This window comes from Anomaloglossus baeobatrachus, chromosome 9, assembly GCF_048569485.1.
Source record: "Anomaloglossus baeobatrachus isolate aAnoBae1 chromosome 9, aAnoBae1.hap1, whole genome shotgun sequence".
NCBI classification, from domain to species: domain Eukaryota; kingdom Metazoa; phylum Chordata; class Amphibia; order Anura; family Aromobatidae; genus Anomaloglossus; species Anomaloglossus baeobatrachus.
The window spans coordinates 82,843,402-82,868,154 of record NC_134361.1 but is presented as its reverse complement, the minus strand read 5'-3'; the positions used below and the strand labels follow the sequence as shown (position 1 = coordinate 82,868,154).

General features: G+C 50.1%; 2 protein-coding genes across 2 annotated transcripts in view; one reads left to right on the top strand and one right to left on the bottom strand.

Annotated features, from left to right (window-relative positions):
- LOC142251232 (protein EOLA1-like) overlaps nucleotides 1-3,202 on the bottom strand; it is a 33,356-nt gene extending 30,154 nt beyond the window's left edge. Inside the window, exon 1 of the mRNA XM_075323844.1 lies at nucleotides 2,780-3,202. Coding sequence (XP_075179959.1) covers nucleotides 2,780-3,026 — 247 coding nt within the window. The 5' untranslated portion in view covers nucleotides 3,027-3,202. The remainder of the gene's footprint in view (nucleotides 1-2,779) is intronic.
- Nucleotides 3,203-13,116: 9,914 nt separating this feature from the next.
- The window catches only part of NKAP (NFKB activating protein), a 51,388-nt gene continuing 39,751 nt past the window's right edge, over nucleotides 13,117-24,753 (top strand). The window contains exons 1-4 of the mRNA XM_075322685.1: nucleotides 13,117-13,452; nucleotides 15,344-15,424; nucleotides 16,906-16,976; nucleotides 17,076-17,186. Coding sequence (XP_075178800.1) covers nucleotides 13,169-13,452; nucleotides 15,344-15,424; nucleotides 16,906-16,976; nucleotides 17,076-17,186 — 547 coding nt within the window. The 5' untranslated portion in view covers nucleotides 13,117-13,168. The remainder of the gene's footprint in view (nucleotides 13,453-15,343; nucleotides 15,425-16,905; nucleotides 16,977-17,075; nucleotides 17,187-24,753) is intronic.

Sequence of the window (24,753 nt, the reverse complement as noted above, 5' to 3'; positions counted from 1 at the left end):
CTGGCGGGAGCGTGAACGCCAGGCGGGATTGGTCTTGAATGACGGGGTCTTCCTGTCTCTCGGAGGAGAGCGGCTTTTCCGCGGCTGGGGATTGGAGTTGAAGCTGCGAAAGGGCCGGAAACGAGCGGTGGGGCGCCGATTCTGGAAGCGCTTAGGGCGCAATTGGGGGAGAGATGTACTCTTTCCTCCCGTTGCATCGGAGATCAGCTGGTCCAGCCTATCTCCGAAGAGACGCTCCCCTAGGAAGGGCAGGGAAGTTAGTGACTTCTTAGAGGCCGCATCCGCATTCCAGGACCGGAGCCAGAGGGCTCGACGGATGGCCACATTGTTGCTGGCGGCCTGGGTCACGCAACTTGCAGACGCCAGGGCTGCATTGAGCAAGTACTCACCCGCGAGGGAAATCTGCGAGGCGATGGGAACCAGGTCCGGATTGGCAGGAATGGCGCGGAGACCGCAACGTAGCGTGTCCGCCCAGGACATCAGGGCCTTCGCAACCCAAACCGAGGCAAAGGCCGGAGAGAGGGATGTGCCCGCTGCCTCGAAGGCGGAACGGGCCAACCTGTCAATAGTACGGTCCGTAGGGTCCTTGAGAGACGTACCGTTAGTGAGTGGAAGGACTGTGTGAGAAGACAGGCGGGAGATTGGGGGGGTCGACCACCGGGGAGCCTGCCCAATCCTTTCGAAGACCCTCAGGAAAGGGATAATGCAAATCGATGGACTTACCGCTGGTAAATACCCTGTCCGGCTGTTGCCTGTGGCTGCGCAGTAACTCAGCGAATTCTGGATGTCCGCTGAATGTGTTCTGGGCCCGCTTCACCCGCTTAAACGAGACCTGGGTGCTCTGGGAGGAGACGGGGTCCACCTGTACCTTCAAGGTCTGGTTTACTGCTTCTATCAGGCTATTCACCATGCGCCGAATATCAGCCGCCTGCTCTGAGTCCTGCAGGGGTGCCGCATCGGAATCATCATCGGAGCAGTCAGAAGCCTCCCTGGAGGACTGACGGTCTGGACCTGGGGATGAAGGTGAAACCTGGGAAGAGTCTGAGGACGAGACCTGGCGGGTCCGTTTTTGAGCAGCAGAGGAGGACCCTGCAACGGGGCTCACCTGCTCCGGAGGCGATTGCGCCGGGTCTGCGGGAATGTGGGCGAGCGACGGCAGCAGGCGCAAAGCTTGCGCGATGGTCCGAGAAGCCTCAGAGAGGGAATCTACGGACTGGGACAGGGACGCTAGCCAGTCGGGGGGGGGCGGGACGCAGGGCCCTGCAGCATATGGCGCTGTGGCGTCTGCGGTATCAGAAGCGTCGGCCGCGGAGTCCTGCGGAGGCTGTGCGTCTGTAGAACAGACGGAGCATAGTGGGGCGTCCTGACCCTGGGAAAACTTGGACTTGCAGGAGGAGCATGCAAAAAATAGTGCAAAGGGAGCCTGCTTGGATTGGGTGGGCTTAGCCTTAGGCATGGTGAAAAACAGGTACTCTCCCTGGTAGCTGCCAGGAAGGAGACAGGAGAGGGTTAACTCGTCCCTAAACTCAGAGAATGCTGCCTAGTGAGGGCTACTCCTTAGGAGCAGAGCTTACCCAGGTCCTGCGTGCTGCCCACCAGTCCAGAAGAGGAGTCCAGGAGTGAGCTGGCCAGAAGAGTCAGAACGCCGCCGCGCTGCAGCCTCAGGGGACCAGAGGCAGGCTAAAATGGCGAGGGGACGCTGGAGGAGGCTGGGGGAGGAGCAGGATTCCGGCGCGAAAACCTGGAGGATTCACAGCCCCCACCATCAGCCAGGAGGCAGATCAGTGGGAGGATACAGAGGGAGACGACCGGCGGCCAATAGCGCTGCAGCGGGGGCGTGGCTAGGACGCAGGAGCGACTAGGCCGAGACCGGGGGCTAAATTTATGGAGAGGGCCGGGGAAAAGTGCAGGAAAGGTCGGTCCTACCTGCAATCGGCGGCGCCGGCCCAGCGATGGATGCGGTGCAGGCAGGGCTCACTGGCCATGCCTGTGTACAGCGCTGCTCGTCCAGGAAGGCTCCGGGGGAGAGCGTGCTGAGGCAGGGTAGTGGACATCATGATGGGGTAGATCAGCCCCCTATCAGGAGAAGGCAGCGTGACAGGGCCCCATCTATCACACACGCTGCGGAGGTTCCATCCCTGCTGTACTCCCCTGTACGCCCTTTGGGGTGATACCGCAGGGCGAATCAGGGGTGCCCACAAAACAACCTGCCCACACGCGCACCCCCGGGAGTGGTACCACAGGGACGGGCGGGGGAGAGGGCCCGAAGTCTCAAGCCCCCTGCGACCCTGGGGAGTGGTACCAACAGGGCTGCGGAGGATGAGTGAAGCGAATACCTGCAGAGAAAAAGACGACAGGTATGAGAGTGATGAGCGGCGCCGAAATAAAAGAAAAAAGCGCAAAAAAGCATACATGGCTGAGGGGGGCCGAGACGGCCCACATCAGCCTCCTACGACACTAAGCTAAAAACTGATCTGAGCCCGCCTCCGGCTCGGGGTGTATACTGCTAGGGAGGAGCTAACTTTTTTATGTTTACTTAGTGTCAGCCTCCTAGTGACAGCAGCATAACCCATGGTCCTGTGTCCCCCAATGAAACGATAGAGAAAACAGGATTCCTGCAAAATATTTTGCAGGATACCGTAAGTCCTCTAGGCGACAGATTGTGACTGATGCAAAACAACGGAAGTTTGAAATTAGCCTAAGAAGCGCTCAAATGCGCTGTCAACAGAATAACAACAATTTCTGGCCCTTGGAAGAACAGAAGGGGTTAAATAATAACCTGCAATGACTCCTCTGCCAAACTGCTCCCCCTGCTGTAGCAGCTCCTGCGCCTGCGCCAGCCCCAGTCTGTTGTACAGGACGTCCCTCCAGTCCTGCTGCTCCCAGTCTCTGACTGCAATATGCACCGCCAGGGTGCTGTTCCTGTGTTCGGCCAGCAGAGGGCGCCAGCGTGTCTCTATAGTCTTCACTCCGTTTAACAGCAGCCCAGCATACGGCTGCCGGAAGGAGAGACAGCCGAGCTCCATGTACTGCGTCCCGGGAGCAGACAGCGGAGCCGGGAGCACACAGACACCGGAGCCGGGCAGGAGGCGGCAGCCGCTCACGGAGGGCAGAGCGCAAAAACTCACAGACGCCAGCAGAGGAAGCGCCTCCGGCCTGCTCACTGCCCTGTACAAAACTTCAATACCCACAATTCCCCTCGTTCTCTTGTTCAACTTTATACAACTTTATTGAAAGTACAAAAGTAAGGGTAAAAAAAAGCCCTGTAATTCCTGAGCTGGACAGTAGGGCACATTTATTAGGCTATGTGCGCACTAGGGGTTTTTTACATCGTTTTTGCGTGTTTTTCGGGTGCATTTTTGTTCAGAAAATTGCATGGCTTTGCTTCACCAGCAAAGTCTATGAGTTTTCATTTTTGCTGTCTGCACACAGAGTTTTTTTTTTTTAGCTGCGTTTTTGTGGTGCCCACAAAAACGCAGCATGTCAATTATTCCTGCGTTTTTCACTCATTGAGTTCAATGAGATGTTAAAAAATGCAATGAAAAACACAAATTGAAAATATAGCTGTGTTTTAGTGCGTTTCTATGACTAAAAACGCAGCTATAAATGCAAGGGGTGGGTAGTACAGTGACGTGTACAGGAAGAGGATTGTACTCACCCAGCAGTCCTTGTATTTGTAAACACAGAAGTGTGAAGATGTTCACTCCTACCACCATCCCATCCTCCCGGTACCGCCACCCCTATTTCCACCTCCCGTCCGCCGCCATGTCTGCTCCCAGCTCCTCTCCCGGTACCGCCACCCCTGCTGCTCCAGCGCCATGTCTGCTCCCAGCTCCTCTCCCGGTACCGCCACCCCTGCTCCAGCGCCAAGTCCACTCCCAGCTCCTCTCCCGGTACCGCCACCCCTGCTCCAGCGCCATGTCTGCTCCCAGCTCCTCTCCTGGTACTGCCACCCCTGCTCCAACGCCATGTCCGCTCCCAGCTCCTCTCCCGATACCTCCACCCCTGCATTCACCTACCGCTCGGCACCATGTCCACTCCTAGCCCCTCTCCTGCTACCGCCACCCCTGCTTCCACCTCCCATCCAGCACAATGTCAACTCCTGCTGTCATGTTCTCTCCATACACAGGAGTGACGTCATTGGCCGAGTGCTGGTGTGAACTGAAGTGACCCAGCATGAGCATTGTTTTAGATGACGTCAACGCCAGAGAGCAGTGTGACCTCAATTGACCCGGCTTGAGCAAGAACAATCCTCATGCTGGGTCCTTTATTCACAAGTGTTTTGGGATGAACAAAGGACCCAGCATGAGGGTTGTTCTTGCTCAAGCCGGGTCAATTGAGGTCAAACTGCTCTCTGGAGTTGACATCATCTAAAACAATCCTCATGCTGGGTAGAGAGAAATATCTCTCTTCTGTCTCTCTCATACAGAATACCAGGATCGTGGAGGGGTGAGAGGGATTAATAAAGATGGAGTCTCTAAGTGTGTCTGTGTATTTATTTCCAATAAAGTATTTTTTCTGTGTGTCATGTTTTTTTTTAACCTTTTATTGGAGATTCTTAATGGCCGGGTCAAACTTGGCAAGACATTAAGAATCTCTGGCTTAATACCAGCTCGTAAAACAAAGCTGGTATTAACCTCTTATTACCTAGCGTGGAAGAGTTAGATACAGCGCAGAAGATGGCGCTTTTATGAGAGCGCCATTTTCTGGGGCGGCTGCAGACTGCAATTCGCAGCAGAGGGGCCCAGAAAGCTTGGGCCACCCTGTGCTGTGAATTCCAGTCCGCAGCTACCTAGTTGTACCCGGCTGGACACAAAAATTGGGCAAAGCCCATGTCTATTTTATTTTAATTATTTCATGAAATAAAAAAAGGGCTTCATTATACTTTTGGTTCCCAGCCGGGTACAAATAGATAGCTGGGGTTGGGAGCAGCCCGTACCTGCCTGTTGTACCTGGCTGGCATACAAAAATAGGGCAAAGCCCACGTCATTTTTTTTTGTTTGTTTTTTTTTGCCAGTGAAGGTAACACCAAGCAGTTGGGGTTAGCAGCCAGTAGCTACTTGGATTGCCCTTAGCAATAGAAAATGCAGCGGGAGCACTCACATTTTTTTTCTTAATTTTTTTTTTTTAAATAACTAATTAAAAAAAAGGGCTTCCTTGTATTTTGATTGCCAGCCAAGGTGAAGCCAGGCAGCCCCTAGCTGTCTCCTGTATGTGCGCTGAGAATCAAAAATACTGTGGTCTGATGGGCATCCTATTCTGTGCCTCCTGTCCCTCCTTTCACAGTCCTCCTGAGCTGATTGACATGGATGAGGCCTCGGATGCCATCCAAGTAGCTGATCGCTTCCAGAACACATTCCCCACTTTTTCCCCAATTTCTACACTACATCAGACTTTTGTTCCCCCCATTAAAGACAAGATCCTCAAAATTAAATTATTTTACATCAGTAATAATGTTCCCTAATTTGACCCTACAGTAATTATGTCCCCACCTGCCACCATAAACCAATAATGAATCTTCCTCATTCTGGCCCCCATACAGTAATTCCCCCTACCTGGCCCATTTATTTAATAATGACTCCCATCCTGCCCCCCTTTATTTAATAATGTCTCCCATTCTTACCCCTTTTATTTCCTAATGTCTCCCATCCTGGCCTCTGTTTTTAATAATGTCTCCCATCCTGGCCCCTTTTATTTCATAATATCTCCATACTGGCCCTCTGTATTTAATAATGTTTCCCATCCTGGCCCCCTCTATTTCAAAATATCTCCCATCCTGGCACCCTTAATAATGTCTCCCATCCTGGTCTCTTTTATTTAATAATGTCTTCCATCCTGGCCTCCTTTATTTAATAATTTTTCCCATCCTGGCCCCCTTTATTTAATAATGACTCCCATCCTCGGTCCCTATGTTCCCCCAAATTGTTCATTTGGTTTGAAGGCGGGGAGAAAGAGGCTGGCAGTGATTGGTCGTGGGGCTCCCATGACGTCACAATGTAATGTGAGCCTCCAACCATGATTACTTACAGTGCCGGAACCGCGCCAGCACCAGAGGTGAACACATGGTCTTTTATTTTAACTGGTGGAAACAAGTGGAATCAGAAGGGGTTGTTAATTGATTCCTGCACAAAATATCCCCCTCTCACACTAGTCCCGCAAAGTGCCCCTTTCCATAGTGTCCCCCCAAAACTTAATTTTCCTATAATATCTGCCCCATACTACATCTCTGCATAAATAACCTCCCCCCAGCTCTTCATTATACTATCCTGCCTTTCACAGTCTCCTGCATTGCCTTATATTGCCCCTCATTGCCCCATAATGTCCCCCACTGCGGTCGGTGCGGGGTTGAGAAGCGCTCCTCCGTCCTGTCGCTAGCCACACTGGTCTAATGTATGTGCGTCTGAAAGACCCAAAAACATTTGAATGTGAGAAGTTGGGTCTCCAGGTCCTGTGCACTGCATATTGTGCAGGCCTGGACTCCCGCAGTGCAACGTTAAGGACCTTTTGTGAGTTAACAACTGCATTGATAGACATGCCCTCGGTTGCGGGGTCGGTCTCCCCTGGGCAGTGAGATCAATGTTCTCCCCCCACCTCCATTCCTACCCCTGGGTTGGTCTCCGCTGCTGGCTCCGCCGCTGCTACACGGTGTGTCACTCACCCTGTCTGCAGTGCTGTACGTTCACCCACCTCCTTCTCTTCCCGGAACCTGCGTTCTCTATAGCAGGTCCTCTGAGAGCGCACTTAGGCGCCGCACTCTGCTGTAATTTAAAGGAACAGTACACCTGTTCCTTGTTATGCTTTGATTCTGATTGCAGGATTTCTCTATGTTCATAAGGCACCTTTTCCCTATGGGTGGTGCCTGGGCAACGTGCTCACTCCTTTGGAAAGTTGCTAGGGTTCAGGCCCTCTGCTGCAGTGCTCTGTGCTTTCTGACTGTGCTCTGTTCTGCTGTGCAAGATACTTACGTCTCTCTCTCTCCACAGAATCTCCTGCAGCCGGTCTGTCTGTCCTGGCTTCACTGTATGCCTCAGATTAGACTTCTGCTGTTTTAACCTCCGTGGTCATTTTGGAATCGTCAGGATTCCTTCAATGTCTGGATCCGCTTCGCCAGGACGGCACAGGGCATTCTGGATTCTCTCCTCTGATTGAGCCAGCATTCCACAGTCTAGTTAGAACTGCTACGGACTGTTTGAGTTGTCCCTTTCATTAGCAGCTTCCTGACCTTTCGCCGCTGTGCTGAGATAATCTCTGTATAGAGGTTCCCTTTCCGGTCGCTCCTCCGGCAGTGTTCAGCGTTGTGACCCTTATGGCCCTCTCTCCCTCAACTTTTGTTCACCGTCCTTTTACATAAAACATTTTCTGTTCTCTGCAATCTCTTGCTGTATTGGGTATTCTGCTACCACCGCTCACCCGGTGGTCCAGTGAGTCCACAGGACCATCTCCATGCCTCAGCGGCGTGACAGATAGTGCAGAACTTGTACTATCACTGCACTTTATGATTGAATGGCTGGGAGCCCCTCATAGTGTGGGGGCCCTGGTTTAGCTGCCCAGTCTACCTGCACATAACGCCAGCCCTGAGAAACAGGCTGCCCCCCTGCCCTTGGCGCAGCCAGCGGGTACAAGCCCGCAATTACCCCACACTGTATAAAGCACAGGGCCCACTGAGGACCCGGGACCCTCCGAGGGATTCCCCGGCCGGATGGCCAGTCCAACCCTGAAGGGAACAAATAATCAGAGAACAAGAGTATTTCCACAACACACCAAACAGCACACAGATGTTCAACAGCAACAGGATATCAAAACACTAGGACCAGGATCACATAAAGCTATCACCGGCATTGGAGAACAGGCTCCACCATCTTAAAAAGAGGTGACTGTGATAGGTCTCCTGCAACATGTGACTCAAGCAGTAATCCACAGGCTGTCAGAAATGAACTAACAAGTAAATACTAACAAGGGCACAGCTGGTCAACGTCCGATCCTGTCTGTGCAACTAATAAGCAGCATCGTGTGAAGTGTCTGACTCTGGTGTGTGAACAGCATCACAAATAGTCCTGATACTCTGCAAGTTTTGGGTTAGACACCGTGTGACAAAGGTGTTAGGCTACCCATCTGAAATGTAGAATACCTATACAGACCCTGTGGGATGTTCTATTTTGTATTATTTTTAAAAAATAAAGATGGGATCAATTTGTATAAACCTTTGTTGTGCAAATAGTTTCTCTGTTTAGTATAATAATCCTAAATCGGATGCAGCAGCCATTGGCTATCTCACCTATAGGTGCTTGTTTATAGGTTGCTTTGGACATGATCTGCAGTAGCCAGTGACCACGAAGCACTGTAGTGTGGACTTCTGCTCTGTACACTGGTTACATCTTCTTTCCAAATGTGATAACAGCTGATCGGTGGTGGTGCCAGGTGTCAGACCCCACTGGTCTTACATTGATGACCTATCCTAAGAATCATCTCCTAGCTGCACCACTTACTCCAGTAGGTTCTCCAGAGTAATGGTCTTCCAGTGATCCAGACTTCTGGTAAGACACAGGCCTAGATCAGCCTGCCAATCTGGACCACTGCAACAAGTTAACCGGCATATTGCCTTTCTTCATTGTGCCGCCTGTGGCAGACTGGAGACTGCAAGGGAGAAGAATGAGAGTGGCGCTGTACTATGTGGGGAACAATTACTTTGTGAAAGCACAGAGGAGAACTAATACAATGGGGGCACTGCTACATGGTGGGGAGACATATGGAAACTTATTACAGTGTAAGTTCACAGAGGGGGGTATTACGACTGCATGGATATATAAAGGTGGGCACTACTAATAGGTGAATACACATAGTGAGGGCATTATTACTACGTAGAGACACAGAGCAGGTATTATTAGTAAGCAGAAGCACAGATGTGGCTGCTTTTACTATATGGGCTTACATTATAGAATATTCAAGAACACAATAAAATAGGTTTAAAAAAATTGAATACAAGTTCCACACTATTACTGTATGAAGGCATAAGGGGGCACTATTACTGTATAGGGGCACTATTACTGCCTGGAGACATAGATGTAGCACTATTACTGTATGGAGGCGTAGAGGGGGCACTATTACTGTATAGGGGCACTATTGCTGCCTGGAGACATAGATGTAGCACTATTACTGTATGGAGGCGTAGAGGGGGCACTATTACTGTATAGGGGCACTATTGCTGCCTGGAGACATAGATGGAGCACTATTACTGTATGGAGGCGTAGAGGGGGCACTATTACTGTATAGGGGCACTATTACTGCCTAGAGACATAGATGGAGCACTATTACTGTATGGAGGCGTAGAGGGGGCACTATTACTGTATGAGCCATAGAGGGGGCATTATTACTGTATGGAGGTGTAGAGGGGCACTATTACTGTATTAGCCATAGAGGGAGCACTATTACTGTATGGAGGCGTAGAGGGGGCACTATTACTGTATGAGCCATAGAGGGGGCATTATTACTGTATGGAGGCATAGAGGGGGCACTATTACTGTATGGAGGTACAGTGGGAACACTATTACTGTATGGAGGCATAGAGGGGGCACTATTACTGTATAGGGGCACTATTACTGCCTGGAGACATAGATGTAGCACTATTACTGTATGGAGGCGTAGAGGGGGCACTATTACTGTATAGGGGCACTATTGCTGCCTGGAGACATAGATGTAGCACTATTACTGTATGGAGGCATAGAGGGGGCACTATTACTGTATAGGGGCACTATTGCTGCCTGGAGACATAGATGGAGCACTATTACTGTATGGAGGCGTAGAGGGGGCACTATTACTGTATAGGGGCACTATTACTGCCTGGAGACATAGATGGAGCACTATTACTGTATGGAGGCGTAGAGGGGGCACTATTACTGTATGAGCCATAGAGGGGGCATTATTACTGTATGGAGGTGTAGAGGGGCACTATTACTGTATTAGCCATAGAGGGAGCACTATTACTGTATGGAGGCGTAGAGGGGGCACTATTACTGTATGAGCCATAGAGGGGGCATTATTACTGTATGGAGGCATAGAGGGGGCACTATTACTGTATGGAGGTACAGTGGGAACACTATTACTGTATGGAGGCATAGAGGGGGCACTATTACTGTATAGAGTTACAGCGGAGGCACTATGACTGGGGGCATAGAGGGGGGCACTCTTATAATGTGAAGGTACAGAGATTATATTATTACTGTCTGAGACATTTGAATGGCTACAGCACTTTGTGGTTTGTGTGGAGGGAAGTTGTGTGTGTTATATTCTACAGAGCTGATTTGTGAATGGAAGAAGTCATCAATGCAGTCTGGGCCAAATAGATGAGAAAGAGGGAAATTAAACCCCTTTCACCACCGAGGACGTACTGGTACATCCTAAATCATGAAGGGGTAATCACTGCCGGTTGCTGCATTGAGTCAGTGGTGATCCCCGTACATGTCAAAATGTGACAGCGTGATTTAAATGGCCGTGGCAGGGAAATCACCTTTCTCTGATGCAATCACGGTGAGCCAATGGTTGCCATGGTAGTGACAGATCATATGATAACGCCTCTCACTATCATGATGTAGTTCCTGTTACAGCAGACAGCAGCAGCTCTTACAGGAATGCTACATTTCTGCTGAACAGAGCGATGCAGCTCTGATCAACAGAAATGAATGAGCGATCAGACTGCTGATCCTTATAGTCCCCTAGGGGGACGAATAAAATAAAATAAAAGAGTAAAAAAAAAAGTTTTAAAAAAATGACAAAAATAAAAACCCTAAAAGTTCAAATCACCCCCCCATTGAAAATTAAATGGTAAAAAAATAAAATATATACACATATTTGGTATTGTCACTTTCATAAATGCCCGATCTATCAAAATATAAAATAAATTAATCTGATCGGTAAACGGCATAGCGGCAAAAAATTCTAAACGTCAAAATTACGTTTTTTTAGTTGTTACAAATTTTGCGCAAAATACAATAACAGGTGAACAAAACGTCGCATCTGCGCAAAATTGGTACCATTAAAAATGTCAGCTCAAGACAAAAAAAATAAGCTGTCAATGAGGCCCAGATCCTGAAAAATGAGAAAGCTATGGGTCACTGAAAATGCCTCAAAAAGTGCACTTTTTTTGGACAAACTTCTGAATTTTTGTAACCCCTTAGGTAAAAGTAAACCCATACATGTTTGGTATCGGCATCACACTGACGCATCAGTTTGACCATATAGTGAACACGGTGAATAAAATACCCCCAAAACAATTGTTCAATCGCACTTTTTTTTGCAGTTTTTCTGCACTTGTAATTTTTTCACTATTTTCCAGTACACTATATGGTATAACTCATGCTTTCATTTAAAAGTACAACTCATCCTGCAAAAATCAAGCCCTCATATGGCAAGATTGACGGAAAAATAAAAAACGTTACGTCTCGCAGAAGATGGGGAGCAAAAAACAAAAACGGAAAATCGCCCGGGAGTGAAGGGGTTCATTGTTGAGTCACTAGATATATCTGTTCATTATACACATATGGTCTACAAAGCTCATGCGTATAACTGGTATCTTCCACTACATGATCATTATATGGTAGGAATATTAGTGAGACGTGAGGCTGCAGGCACTGGCGGACATAGACAGAAAAGGGCCCCCGTGCAAGAACAATATATGGGCTCTTTTCAGTCCAATAACTCATGACAATGCACAATTCCACTTGCTTTGGAGGAGGTAGTGGCCCCCCTTGTCCTTTGGGCTCTAGTGTGACTGCACAGGTTGCACCAATGATATGTCCGCTCCTTGCTGCAGGTAACGAGTACCAAATTACCTGTACCCATTTAACTATTATCTGTTATTCATAGTGTTACATAGGACTGCAGATCTCAGGCCTCCTTCACACATCTATGCAAAACACTAACTTTTGCACAGTCCATGGTGAAAATGCATGTGTGTGTGCATGTTTCCGTGTGTGTGCATATTTCCGTGTGTGTGCATGTGTCCGTGTTTGTGCATGTGTCCGTGTGTGTGCATGTTCTACGTGTGCTGTCCCTATGCTATTTGTATGACATACAGATAGCACACAGACAGCATGAGCTAGTATGCTTACCTGTCTCCGGCGCAGCTGTTACTTCCGGGTCCGTGCTGAATGCGATGAATATGCAATGAGCATAATGAGCGGGCCCGGAAGCATGAGCAGAGGGAGAGACAGCAGCGCAGGAGACAGGTAAGGATATAAATTAATTATTTATATATGACCTGTGTTTTCTCCGGTACGTGTCATACTGATGTCACACGGATCACATCAGTGTGCGGTCCGTGTGATACCCGTGTGCTGGCAAAAAATGGACATGTCACCGTGTGGAGCACATGGACACGTGTGTGCTCTATACGGACACATGATCCACGTCAAAACACGGACGTGTGCGCAGACCTATTGCTTTTAATAGGTCTATGTGTGTCCGTGTCTTCAGTACATGTGAAAACGAATGTCACAAATATCGGAGACATGGATGTGTGAAGGGGGTCTAATGTGAATTTGAAGAGGTTGTTCAATGTTGTTGCTGCAATTTTCAGCACTCATGTGAGTGTTGCAGTCACTCAGCAGTTGCTGATTGGCTGCAGTCATTATTTTTCCGTCTGACGGATGAGTGCTGCAACCGATCAGAGGGCGCTGGTTGGCTGTAGCGGTCACTTGACATCACATGACAGCTGGGAATTGTAGTGTTAATATATCGTGACACCGAGTCGGGGGGAGGGGATGGACAACCTCCCTAATTTTTATTACCATAGCTGTTAATTATGAAAGAGCAAATAACTGGTGAGGTGCAAACTGTGTGCTCTGTAGAGGCAGCTGGCTTCCCACAAGTCACTCCTGCCTCAATTTCCAGTGGAGGCGGTTATAAAAAATTACCAAGTACGCTTAGAAAATAGTTCAAAATGTTGACAATAGGCAGCCACTGAGACAAAATGTGCAAGAAACACGAGTGTGCCCCACACAAGCCAGCTACTGGTACCCAGAGGTGAGTGCATGCCCCGCCCCCCCGGGGCCTGGCCCTATCTTAAGAGACTCCCGTCAGGAGAACGCGTTTTATATTTGACACACGTCGGCTTCCGTAGAAACCATTTCCGGTTCCGTGTAAACAACGTAGTACGTAGGTGTGAATGTGAGCTATGCCGCCGGTACACCGGAGCCGCAGTCCGGCCTCCCAACGGAAACGGCGCCACAGCAGTACTACTAGTAGTAGTAGTAGCAGCAGCAGTAGCAGCGACCGGTCACCGGAGAAGAGGACGAAAAAGTCCAGATCCCGAGAACGGGTCAGCAATGGTCACCGCCGCAGCCGCTCCAGAGAGCGCGCTCCTTCCAGCCGGCCGTACCACGGCAAACAGTGGGGGGACTACTACGAGAAGGGGAAGGAGGAGATGATGAGACAGAGGCAGGAAGCGTTCATAGCCAGGTAAGAAAGAGACGCCTCCCCCCGTTCATAATGGTAAGACCCAAAGCTGCAGATATAGGGTGCATGTGCCCCCCAAACCCGCCCTTCCCTCCCCCCGTGTATAATGCTAGGGGGCTGTAGCGATGGGGTGAAGCGGTCCCCCCTCCCCGGTGTATGATTGTAGGGGGCTGTAGATTTAGGGTGCATGTGCCCCCCCTCCCCACCCCGGGGGTATAATGATAGGGCCCGGGGCTATAGCTATGTAGTGTTCTGTGTGCAGTCGTCTCCACCCCCCACGTGTATAATGGTAGGGCCTGGGACTGTGGATATATGGTGCATGTGCCCCCCCACCCCGGTGTATAATGGTAGGGCCAGGGGCTGTAGCTATATGGTGCATGTAGTGGTTTGTGCAGTCCCCCTGTGTATAATGTTAGGGCCAAGAGCTGTATATATGGTGCATGTAGTGTTCTGTGTAGAGCCTGGGGCTGCCCCACATATCTATAGCTCCAGGCTCTACCATTATACACCCGGGTCGGGCTATAGGCTGCATGTACCCCCACCCGGGTGTATGATGGTAGAGCCAGGGGCTATAGATATGTGGTGCAGTCTCCTGTATACGGCCGCAGTGCAGGATGTCGGTACAGATTACAGAGAAGCTGCTAAGTCTCTCCATAAATGTGACAGCTGGACTCTGGTTGGATCTGGCGAGTCTCCCCCAGAGATCCCATAGTGTGGACAGTTCTATGACAGGTATGTATAATATATGTGCAGCGGCTGGAACCTTTAAGTGCTGATTCGTTATTTGCTGTTTGTCACTTTTTTGGTCTTGTGTTCGTTGATGCTTTATTGAACCAGATTCTTCAATATTCCACACGCATTTCATGCATTTTGTCTCTAACCCTGTTTGCGGCTTTTTAGTGCAATAAAATAAAGCTGCATGTTTTGCTAAAATGCCACAAAAATTGGTCCAGATTTTAGGTGCACATAAAATCAGTCCAGGGAGGCACCGGAGGCGAGTCTTGGATTTGTCCATTAATGTGATGAGACGTGTGCACACATCAAGCCCTTAGGTTAAAGCACCGGAATAATAATAATCTCCATCTCCTCATTGTGGTGACAGAAGAGGTGTGACCTGTAGGAGCCTGGACGCCCCTGATCGTAGTCTGAGTCCTGCGGTAATGGCAGCAACATGTCCCTACAGGGTGGCCTCAGGCTTTGAATAATAAGTTCTGGGATTGGTGATCAGTAGGAGATCCATATCTGTTATGAGCTTAGGCCAGATGGAAACATTAAACGGAGCAGCAAAGTCCACCTCCACTCTGGCAGAACCTGGCAGCGGCCATTGCAGACAATCAGCAATCTGCAGCTCCCTATAAGTCTACATTTTATAACAGCAGATCGTGGGGGTGCTGGTGTCGAACCTCCACCCATCTCATATTGATGACCTACCCCATGAATACGTTACTCAAGTGGGTGTCCACTACTCAGTTCCCCCCCCCCCTTCTCAATCAGTATGTTTCCCCCTTGTAAAGAATAACACCTATATGCACCTTCAGTGTGGGCATTGTTCCAGCATTATCAGCACTGGTTTCCTCATGGCTTGTCTGACATGTCATGTGATCCCTGTGGGCTAATCAGTGGTCGCTTCATTGTCTCTTCATTCGGACACATCAGACATCCAGAGGAATTGAAGGAGCAGCCGCAGCTCTTGATTCCTCCAGATGTGAATTACGCAGAGAAATACTTGAAATTAGTGTGGCCCCAGTGATGGGACATCCCACAGATGCTCGATCTTATCCTACATATAGGTACAGGTACATTCATTATATTCCCATCATATATCTGACAACTGTAAGACCTAGAAATTCTTCTGTGCTATAAATTTGACATTACTTTACTTTGTTTTGTGCAGACGTCTAAATGAAAGGGAACGGATTGGAGAATTGGGAGCTCCAGAAGTTTGGGGTCTGTCACCAAAAGTTGCAGATCCAGAGTAAGTTACTACATTTTATCTAAGTGGCTTTTTCCCACTAATTTGAGTAATAACAAAATTATACCTAATTTATCGCATAATCACAGTGTGGGATACTAGATTAGTGGGGCCTCATCTTTGGGATCATCATAATTAGTATGTACCCCTGGACTAGTCAGCCTTTTTCCTTGCTAGCTTGGTGAGGAGTCATGTACTGCAGAAGTTGAGCCTTTTCATCGATGTTATGGGAAAACTCCCTTAGTTCTCCTTCACACGTCCGTGTCTCCGGTACGTGTTTGGTCCGTTTCCTCATGTGGCGGAGACACGGGCACACGTAGACCCTTTAAAATCAATGGGTCTGCGCACACGTGCGTGTTTTACCATGGAGCATACGTGTGCTCCACACATAGACATGTCCGTTTTTCTCTGGCATCACGGGTGTCACACAGACCGCACGGATATGATCCGTGTGACACGCACCGGAGAAAACACACGTGTCTGTGAATTTAAAGGAATTTCTATACTCTCCTTCTCCAGCGCTGCTGTCTCTGCTGCTGCTGGCACTTGCTTCCGACCCCTGTTCATTATGCTCATTGCATATTTACTCCACTGTGGGCCGGAAGCTGCAGCAGCGAGGATTCGGCAGGACCGGAGACCGAAGATCAGCACCACGCACAGCAACACCAGGGACAGGTGAGCAGAACGTTCCCGCTCTCCGTATGTTATCAAGGAGAACACACGTGTGTCATACACACGGCTCACCGAGGGCAAAACGCACCTTCATGGACGTGTGAAAGAGGCATTAAAGTGCTTTTCTACTTATTGATCATCAGGAGTTCTCCACTCCCTTGCCTCGAGGCTTGCTTCGTGTATGCTGGGAAGGGGGCATGGGGTCCAATTCCGATGATTGACAGCTTAGGCCACCAACATGGCTACTTCAGTTATCCAGACTGAGTGCTGTCTGTTGCAGAAGCACATTGGCGTAGAACCTCACTGGGTCCAGCAATCCGAGTAGCCTTGGAAATGAACATCAAACTGTAATTTGCAAGTTGCCCGTTTTTACAAACACATCTAATCATTTAATAGGCTGAGACGATCCCTTTTAAAGGGACATTTCCATTGTCACTAATTATGGCACACCTCCTACATTGCATCCAACTATGTTAGAATATTGTCCCCAACTAATGGAACGAGAGGTAGATCTGCACGTATCGGGCACTTGAAGTCACGTCGTGATTAGATTGGTTTGGCTTCTCTCAAAAAAAGTGAATAGAGGGAGGCTGGATGAGACTAGTCAGCAGATGACCGCGAGCAGGTAAATTGCCTACATGCGTCATGTGGCCGGCCATTCTCACCAGGGAATCATGATCACAGACCGCGCTCTCACCATTCTGCAGTCACATGGATTCTTGGCCCAAGCCTGCACAACCCCATTTATCTTGAAGTAATTAATCTAGAGTGATAATCGTTTTTCACTAAGCCTCTTCTGTATTTTCCTGCAGCTCAGATGAGCATACTCCTGTTGAAGAAGAGGAAAAAAACAAAAAGTCCAGCGGTACTGATACTTCAGGAGGTGGGTGAGCCTTGTCTTCTTCTTCGATGAGACCTGAGTTCCTGTTATTTGATTAGGTAACATTAGAATTGCTTTCTCATTTGTGTAACAACTTTGCAGAAGAAAAGAAGAAAAAAAAGAAAAAGAAACGAAAGAAAAAGTCCTCAAGAAAAAAGCATAGAAAACACTCTGAAGACAGTGATAGTGGCTCAGAAGACTCGGGGAGCAGTGGTAATTATCGCTTTACCCCTAGTTCAGGTCCAGATGGTGCTGTAGAGCCAAGAAATAAGTACGAAACACCAGTATTGTCTTATTTGTTGTCGCACAACAGTGAAAATACGCAGTAATAAGCACGGTAACAATATGTCTGTACATATCATTTTGCCACTCGGGCACTTGTTAAGGAATGTAATTAGATACCTTTGTTCCTTAATATGTAAATGTCAGTGATGTTCGGATCAGGAGCTTAAAAACTTTAACCTCTTCACACTATGGACAATTTTTAAATTTTGATCTTTCCTCCTCTTCTTCCAAGAGCCATAACTTTTTTTTTTTTTAATTATTTTACTGTTAATATAGCCATATCGGGGCTTGTTTTTTGCAGAATGAGTTTAACTTTTGAATGACCCCATTCATTTTACCTTATAGTGTTGCTGGAAAACGGGGAAAAAGTTCAGGTACTAGGAAATTACAAAAAAAGACCACAACACATTTTGGTTTTTTTATTTACTATGTTCACTATATTTTAAAACTGACCTGGTAATATGATTCTCCAGGCTAGTACGACATGTTTTTGTTTTTTTTGTTTTGTTTTTATTAAGTGGTGAGACTTGGATAAAAAAAACAAAAACACTTGTCGCTTTTTGTTTTTTTGTTTTTTTTTGTAAACTGTAACTTTTATTTTTCGGGATCTGGGATCATCCGACCGCTTGTGCTGTATATAGTGTATTATCAGCATCATCTCTTCTATGTACAACAGAAATCATCTCCTATGATATCCAGCTGGCGCTCACAGGAGAATCATTGTGACAGTTACTGAGGTCATCAGCTGACCCCTGGCTGTCATGACATCCCATCGGTGTTCTGTGATCGCGTCATGGGGCCACCGATGAGAGAAGGCAATGACATGCTCCCTACCAACACGGTTAAATCCCATTGACAGATATTGAAAGCAGTATATAACTGGTTAACGGCTGCGGGTGGCTCACTGATCCACCCATGGCTGTTAAAGGCACATGATAGGCTGATCAGATCAGCTGTCTGGTGTGAAGGAAGATGCAGGCTCAGCGTGCAAGTCCTCATCAAAGGCTAGGACACAACATATGACGTAAATATACTCGTACGTCATGTCATAATGGGGTTAACAGTTTCCCATTTTAGCATCAAATTTTCTTTTCCTTTTAATCCCTATTTCTTTGTCGCTCCATTGGGAGACCCAGACAATTGGGGTGTATAGCTTCTGCCTCCGGAGGCCACACAAAGTATTACACTTTAAAAAGTGTAACCCCTCCCCTCTGCCTATACACCCTCCCGTGGACCACGGGCTCCTCAGTTTTATGCTTTGTGTGGAAGGAGGTACACATCCACTCATGCATTCTCAGACTTGGTTATGTCGGTTGGAAGAAAAGAGGACCCCCACGGGGCCCCCGGCATGTTCCCTTCTCACCCCACTATGTTGGTGGTGTTGTTAAGGTTGAGGTACCCATTGCGGGTACGGAGGCTGGAGCCACATGCCATCTCCTTCACCATCCCTTATGCGGCTCTGGGAGAAGTGGGATCCTGAGCGGTCATCCATTTGCTGGAACCGTGCTCCATCCGCAGCCCCTGGTGGAACCTGCCGGACCGGAGCCTCTTCAACCCCAGGGACCGGGCCCTGCTACTTAAAGGTACTCTGTGTCCCCATCGGGGATCGTACAGAGAGCGCACCTTCTTCCCGGAAGCCGCGGTAGTTGTAAAACTGAGGAGGCCGGTGGACTTCCGCGCCGACCATGCCTGCTTGTCGGGCGCGGCCTCAAATTTAGTCCCCGGCTTCACCGCGGCCTAGTCGCGAAAATCCCGCCCCCGGGCCTGCCTGTCAGGGGTAAGGGCGGGATTACCGACATGACGTCGGATGTGAGGGCTGGAGCATCCTGCATGTCTTCCTCCCCCCTCACTGACCACTGTGGGGACCCCAGATTCCCGCTCTTTGCTGGCGCCGCCCTCGGCCCCACTCCTCCCCTGAGAGCTCCGGCGGCCATTTTCTGGCATTCTGCCGGTGGATGCTTCTCAGTGAACGCAGCTCAGCAGCTCCGGGGGATCCAAGACAGGGAATCTGGAGGACACACTTCGCTCGTTAGCGGTCGGTAAGCCACACCGGTCACCCGGTGCTGGCCCCCCTAGGGTGCCGGTATAGATAGATATCTATCTATCTATCTATCTATCTATCTATCTCTGTTCGGTCAGTCCGTATACCCTTTCCCCATATACTCTGTGGTCACTCTCCTAGGAGACAACAGCATGTCGTCCACAAGGAGCAAAGCTACTAAGGCACAGGTTTTTTTTGCTGCCTGTACCTCTTGTGGGGCTATGTTGCCTGCGGGATCCACGTACCCCCCACTGTGAGCAATGCTCTACTCCTGCCACGCTTGCTCAGCCGGAGCCTTGGGCACTGGTGGGCCCTTCGGCTCAGGTAGACCCCCCTGCTCCCCCTGAGCAGGCTGCAGGGACAGAGTCACCGGTGTTGGCCTCTTTCGCTGAGAAACTCTGTCTCTTTCTCAATCCATTGCACAGTCTATGGACAAATGGTCTTCTAAGCTCCTTGAGGCATTGCAGTCCAGACCGGACCTTTCACAGGCCCCCGGCCCCTGTTAGCTTGTCTCCTCCAGGCCCCTCTCGGTCCGCGCCGCAGCGCGCTCCCAGGTTGGCCCCTAGGTCTCAGGCGGAGGACTCCTGCCCGGACCGCAGCCCCCAACCGGCTAAGCGGTCTCGCTGGGACTCTTCCCCGACTTCCTCACACTGCTCGGGATCCCAGCTTGAGGACTCTCGGGAAGACGAGGCGGACGTGGGAGCTCAGGGCTCTGACCCTGACTTCGCCCTTAACCTTGATACACCTGAGGGGGACGCCTTAGTAAATGATCTTATCTCGTCCATCAACCAGGTGTTGGATCTCTCTCCCCCGCCTCCTCCCGTAGAGGAGTCGGCTTCTCAGCAGGAGAAACACCAGTTTCGGTACCCAAACGTACGCGCAATACGTTTTTTGTTCACTCTAACTTCAGGGATGCTGTCCAGAAGCCCAGAGCGGTCCCGGACAAGCGCTTTGCTGAACGGCATACTGACACGCGTTATCCCTTTCCATCTGAAGTCGTTAAGGGTTGGGCTCACTCTCCCAAGGTGAATCCTCCAGTCTCCAGATTGGCTGCTAGATCCGTTGTCTGTTGCAGATGGCTCATCCCTGAAGGATGCCACTGACAGACAGATAGAGCTCTTGGTGAAGTCCATCTATGAGGCCATGGGCGCGTCTTTCGCCCCGGCCTTTGCAGCCGTGTGGGCTCTCCAAGCAATCTCGGCTTGTCTGGCTGAGATTAATGCTGTCACACGGAATTCTGCTCCGCATGTTTCGTCTTTGACCTCTCAGGCATCAGCTTTTTCGTCCTACGCCATGAACGCCGTCCTGGACTCCACTAGCCATACGGCTGTAGCATCTGCTAACTCCGTGGCAGTCCGCAGGGCCATGTGGCTGCGCGAATGGAAAGCTGACTCGGCTTCCAAAAGGTTCTTAACTGGTTTGCCTTTTTCTGGCGACCGTTTATTTGGCGAACGATTGGATGAGATTATTAAGGAATCCAAGGGAAAGGAATCCTCCTTACCCCAGTCCAAACCTAAGAAACCTCAGCAACGAAAAATACAATCGAGGTTTCGGTCCTTTCGTCCCTCCGCCAAGCCACAGTCCTCTTCATCCAACAGGCCGGAGAAAGGCCAGAGGAACTCCTATGCGTGGCGGTCCAAGTCACGACCCCAAAAGGCCGCAGGAGGCACTGCCTCCAAGATGGCCTCCTCATGACTCTCGGCCTCCCCTAGCCGCATCCTCGGTCGGTGGCAGGCTCTCCCGCTTTGGCGACGCCTGGTGGCCACATGTTCAAGACCGATGGGTGAGAGACATTCTGTCTCATGGTTACAGGATAGAGTTCAGCTCTCGTCTTGCGGCTCGTTTCTTCAGAACCTCTCCGCCCCCCGCTCAGGCCGACGCACTTTTTCAGGCAGTGGACGCTCTAAAGATGGAAGGAGTTGTGATCCCCGTTCCCCTTCAGGAACGTGGTCGCGGCTTTTACTCCAACTTGTTCGTGGTGCCAAAAAAGGACGGATCATTCCGTCCCGTTCTGGACCTCAAGCTACTCAACAGACATGTGAGAACCAGACGGTTTCGGATGGAATCTCTCCGCTCGGTCATTGCCTCGATGTCACAAGGAGACTTCCTAGCATCGATCGACATCAAGGATGCTTATCTCCATGTGCCGATCGCACCCGAACATCAACGTTTCTTGCGTTTCGCCATCGGGGACGAACACCTTCAGTTCGTGGCATTGCCTTTCGGCCTGGCGACAGCCCCACGGGTTTTCACCAAAGTCATGGCATCCGTCGTGGCGGTCCTGCACTCTCAGGGCCACTCGGTGATCCCCTACTTAGACGATCTCCTAGTCAGGGCCCCTTCTCGGGTGGCGTGTCAACACAGCCTTACCGTCGCTCTGGCGACTCTCCAGCAGTTCGGGTGGATCATCAATTTCCCGAAATCCAAGTTGACACCGACCCAATCACTGACTTGCCTCGGGATGGAGTTTCATACACAGCCAGCGGTAGTCAAGCTACCGCGGGACAAACAGCTTTCTCTGCAGGCAGGGGTGCAATCACTTCTTCGGAGTCAGTCACACCCCTTAAGACGCCTCATGCACTTCCTGGGGAAGATGGTGGCAGCCATGGAGGCAGTGCCGTTCGAGCAATTTCATCTACGGCCACTCCAATGGGACATTCTCCGCAAATGGGACAAGAGTGCGGCTTCCCTCGACAAGAACGTCTCTCTCTCTTGCAACCAAAACATCACTTCAGTGGTGGCTCCTACCCACATCTCTGTCGCGGGGAAAATCCTTCCTACCCCCAACCTGGGCTGTGGTCACCCCGGACGCGAGCCTGTCAGGTTGGGGAGCGGTTTTTCTCCACCACAGGGCTCAAGGAACCTGGACGCCGATAGAATCGTCCCTTCAGATCAATATCCTGGAGATAAGGGCATTATATCTAGCCCTATTGGCTTTCCATCGGTGGCTGGAGGGCAGGCAGATCCGTATCCAGTCGGACAACGCCACTGCCGTCGCCTACATCAACCACCAAGGCGGCACTCGCAGTCGTCAAGCCTTCCAGGAAGTCCGGCGGATTCTGCAGTGGGTGGAAGACACAGGCTCCACCATCTCCGCAGTTCACATCCCGGGCGTAGAAAACTGGGAAGCAGATTTTCTCAGTCGTCAGGGCATGGACGTGGGGGAATGGTCTCTGCACCCAGACGTGTTTCGAGAGATCTGTCGCCGCTGGGGAACGTTGGACGTCGATCTCATGGCGTCACGGCACAACAACAAGGTCCCGGCCTTCATGGCACGGTCTCAGGATCACAGAGCTCTGGCGGCGGACGCGTTAGTCCAGGATTGGTCGCAGTTTCGACTGCCTTATGTGTTTCCCCCTCTGGCGAGGCTGCCCAGAGTACTACGCAAGATCAGGTCCGTCGCGCCATTCTCGTCGCTCCAGACTGGCCGAGGCGGTCGTGGTATCCGGATCTGTGGCATCTCACGGTGGGTCAACCGTGGGCACTTCCAGACCGCCCAGACTTGCTGTCACAAGGCCCGTTTTTCCATCTGAATTCTGTGGCCCTCAACCTGACTGTGTGGCCATTGAGTCCTGGATCCTAGCGTCTTCAGGGTTATCTCAGGATGTCATTGCCACCATGTGACAAGACAGGAAGCCAACGTCCGCCAAGATCTATTACAGGTCTTGGCAAATCTTCCTATCCTGGTGCACTGATAACGGTTTTCCTCCATGGCCGTTTGCCTTACCCACTTTTCTTTCATTCCTTCAATCTGGAATGGACAAGGGTTTGTCCCTCTGCTCTCTCAAGGGCCAAGTATCGGCGCTCTCCGTGTTTTTTCAAAAGCGTCTAGCCAGGCTTCCGCAGGTCCGCACGTTCCTGCAGGGGGTTTGCCACATGGTTCCACCTTGCAAACGTCCGTTGGAACCCTGGGACCTTAACAGAGTTCTGACGGCTCTTCAAAAGCCGCCTTTTGAGCCGCTGTGGGATGTCTCTCTCTCCCGTCTTTCTCAGAAGGTGGCCTTCCTAGTGGCAGTCACGTCACTTCGGAGAGTGTCTGAGCTAGCAGCGCTGTCATGCAAAGCTCCCTTCCTGGTTTTCCACCAGGATAAGGTGGTTCTGCGTCCTGTCCCGGAATTTCTCCCTAAAGTGGTATCCCCTTTTCATCTAACTCAGGATATCTCCTTGCCTTCCTTTTGCCCTAATCCAATTCACCAGTGTGAAAAGGATTTGCACTCTTTGGATCTAGTGAGAGCACTCCGGTTCTACGTGTCTCGCACGGCGCCCCTGCGCCGTTCAGATGCGCTCTTTGTCCTTGTCGCTGGCCAGCGTAAGGGCTCTCAGGCCTCCAAGTCAACCTTGGCTAGGTGGATCAAGGAACCGATTCTCGAGGCCTACCGTTCTTCGGGGCTTCCGCTCCCTTCAGGGCTGAAAGCCCACTCTACCAGAGCCGTAGGTGCGTCCTGGGCATTGCGGCACCGGGCTACGGCTCAGCAGGTGTGTCAGGCAGCTACGTGGTCTAGTCTGCACACTTTCACGAAACACTATCAGGTGCATACCTATGCTTCGGCAGACGCCAGTCTAGGTAGGCGAGTCCTTCAGGCGGCGGTTGCCCACCTGTAAGAGGGGGCCGTTTTCGGCTCTTTTTTTTTGAGGTATTCTGTTACCCACCCAGGGACTGCTCTTGGACGTCCCAATTATCTGGGTCTCCCAATGGAGCGACAAAGAAGGGAATTTTGTTTACTTACCGTAAATTCCTTTTCTTCTAGCTCCTATTGGGAGACCCAGCACCCGCCCCTGTGCCCTTTTGGGCTAGTTGTTCTTTTGTGTACACATGTTGTTCATGTTGAATTGTTCTTTTGGTTCATGGTCTTCAGTTCTCCGAACATCCTTCGGATTGCATTTACCCTAGACCAATTTATAAGTTCTCTCCTTCCTGCTTTTGCACCAAAACTGAGGAGCCCGTGATGCACGGGAGGGTGTATAGGCAGAGGGGAGGGGTTACACTTTTTAAAGTGTAATACTTTGTGTGGCCTCCGGAGGCAGAAGCTATACACCCCAATTGTCTGGGTCTCCCAATAGGAGCTAGAAGAAAAGGAATTTACGGTAAGTAAACAAAATTCCCTTCTTTCCAAGATAGTAAATTTTATTGGTACAGTTTTGGGATGGATAAGAACTGTTGAATATTTGTATTCAAGAAGACGGTGCCCATGTAATTGGGTTCTGGCCTGGGTTATGCATATCACAAACTCATGGCTGTTCCGGCTCTGACACAGGAGAATCCTGACAGTGCGTGTGATATGAGGATTCACAAGTCTGCAGTCACATAGAGTGACACATAGAGGACCTCCAGACTTCTGGATTTAGGCTGGACAACCCCTTTTTAAATTACGAAAGAAAAAGTTTGCTTGTTGCTCATAGCACTTAATTACAATGGCAGTCTTAAAAACCTGTTCAAGCAGCGTGCGCTTGTGA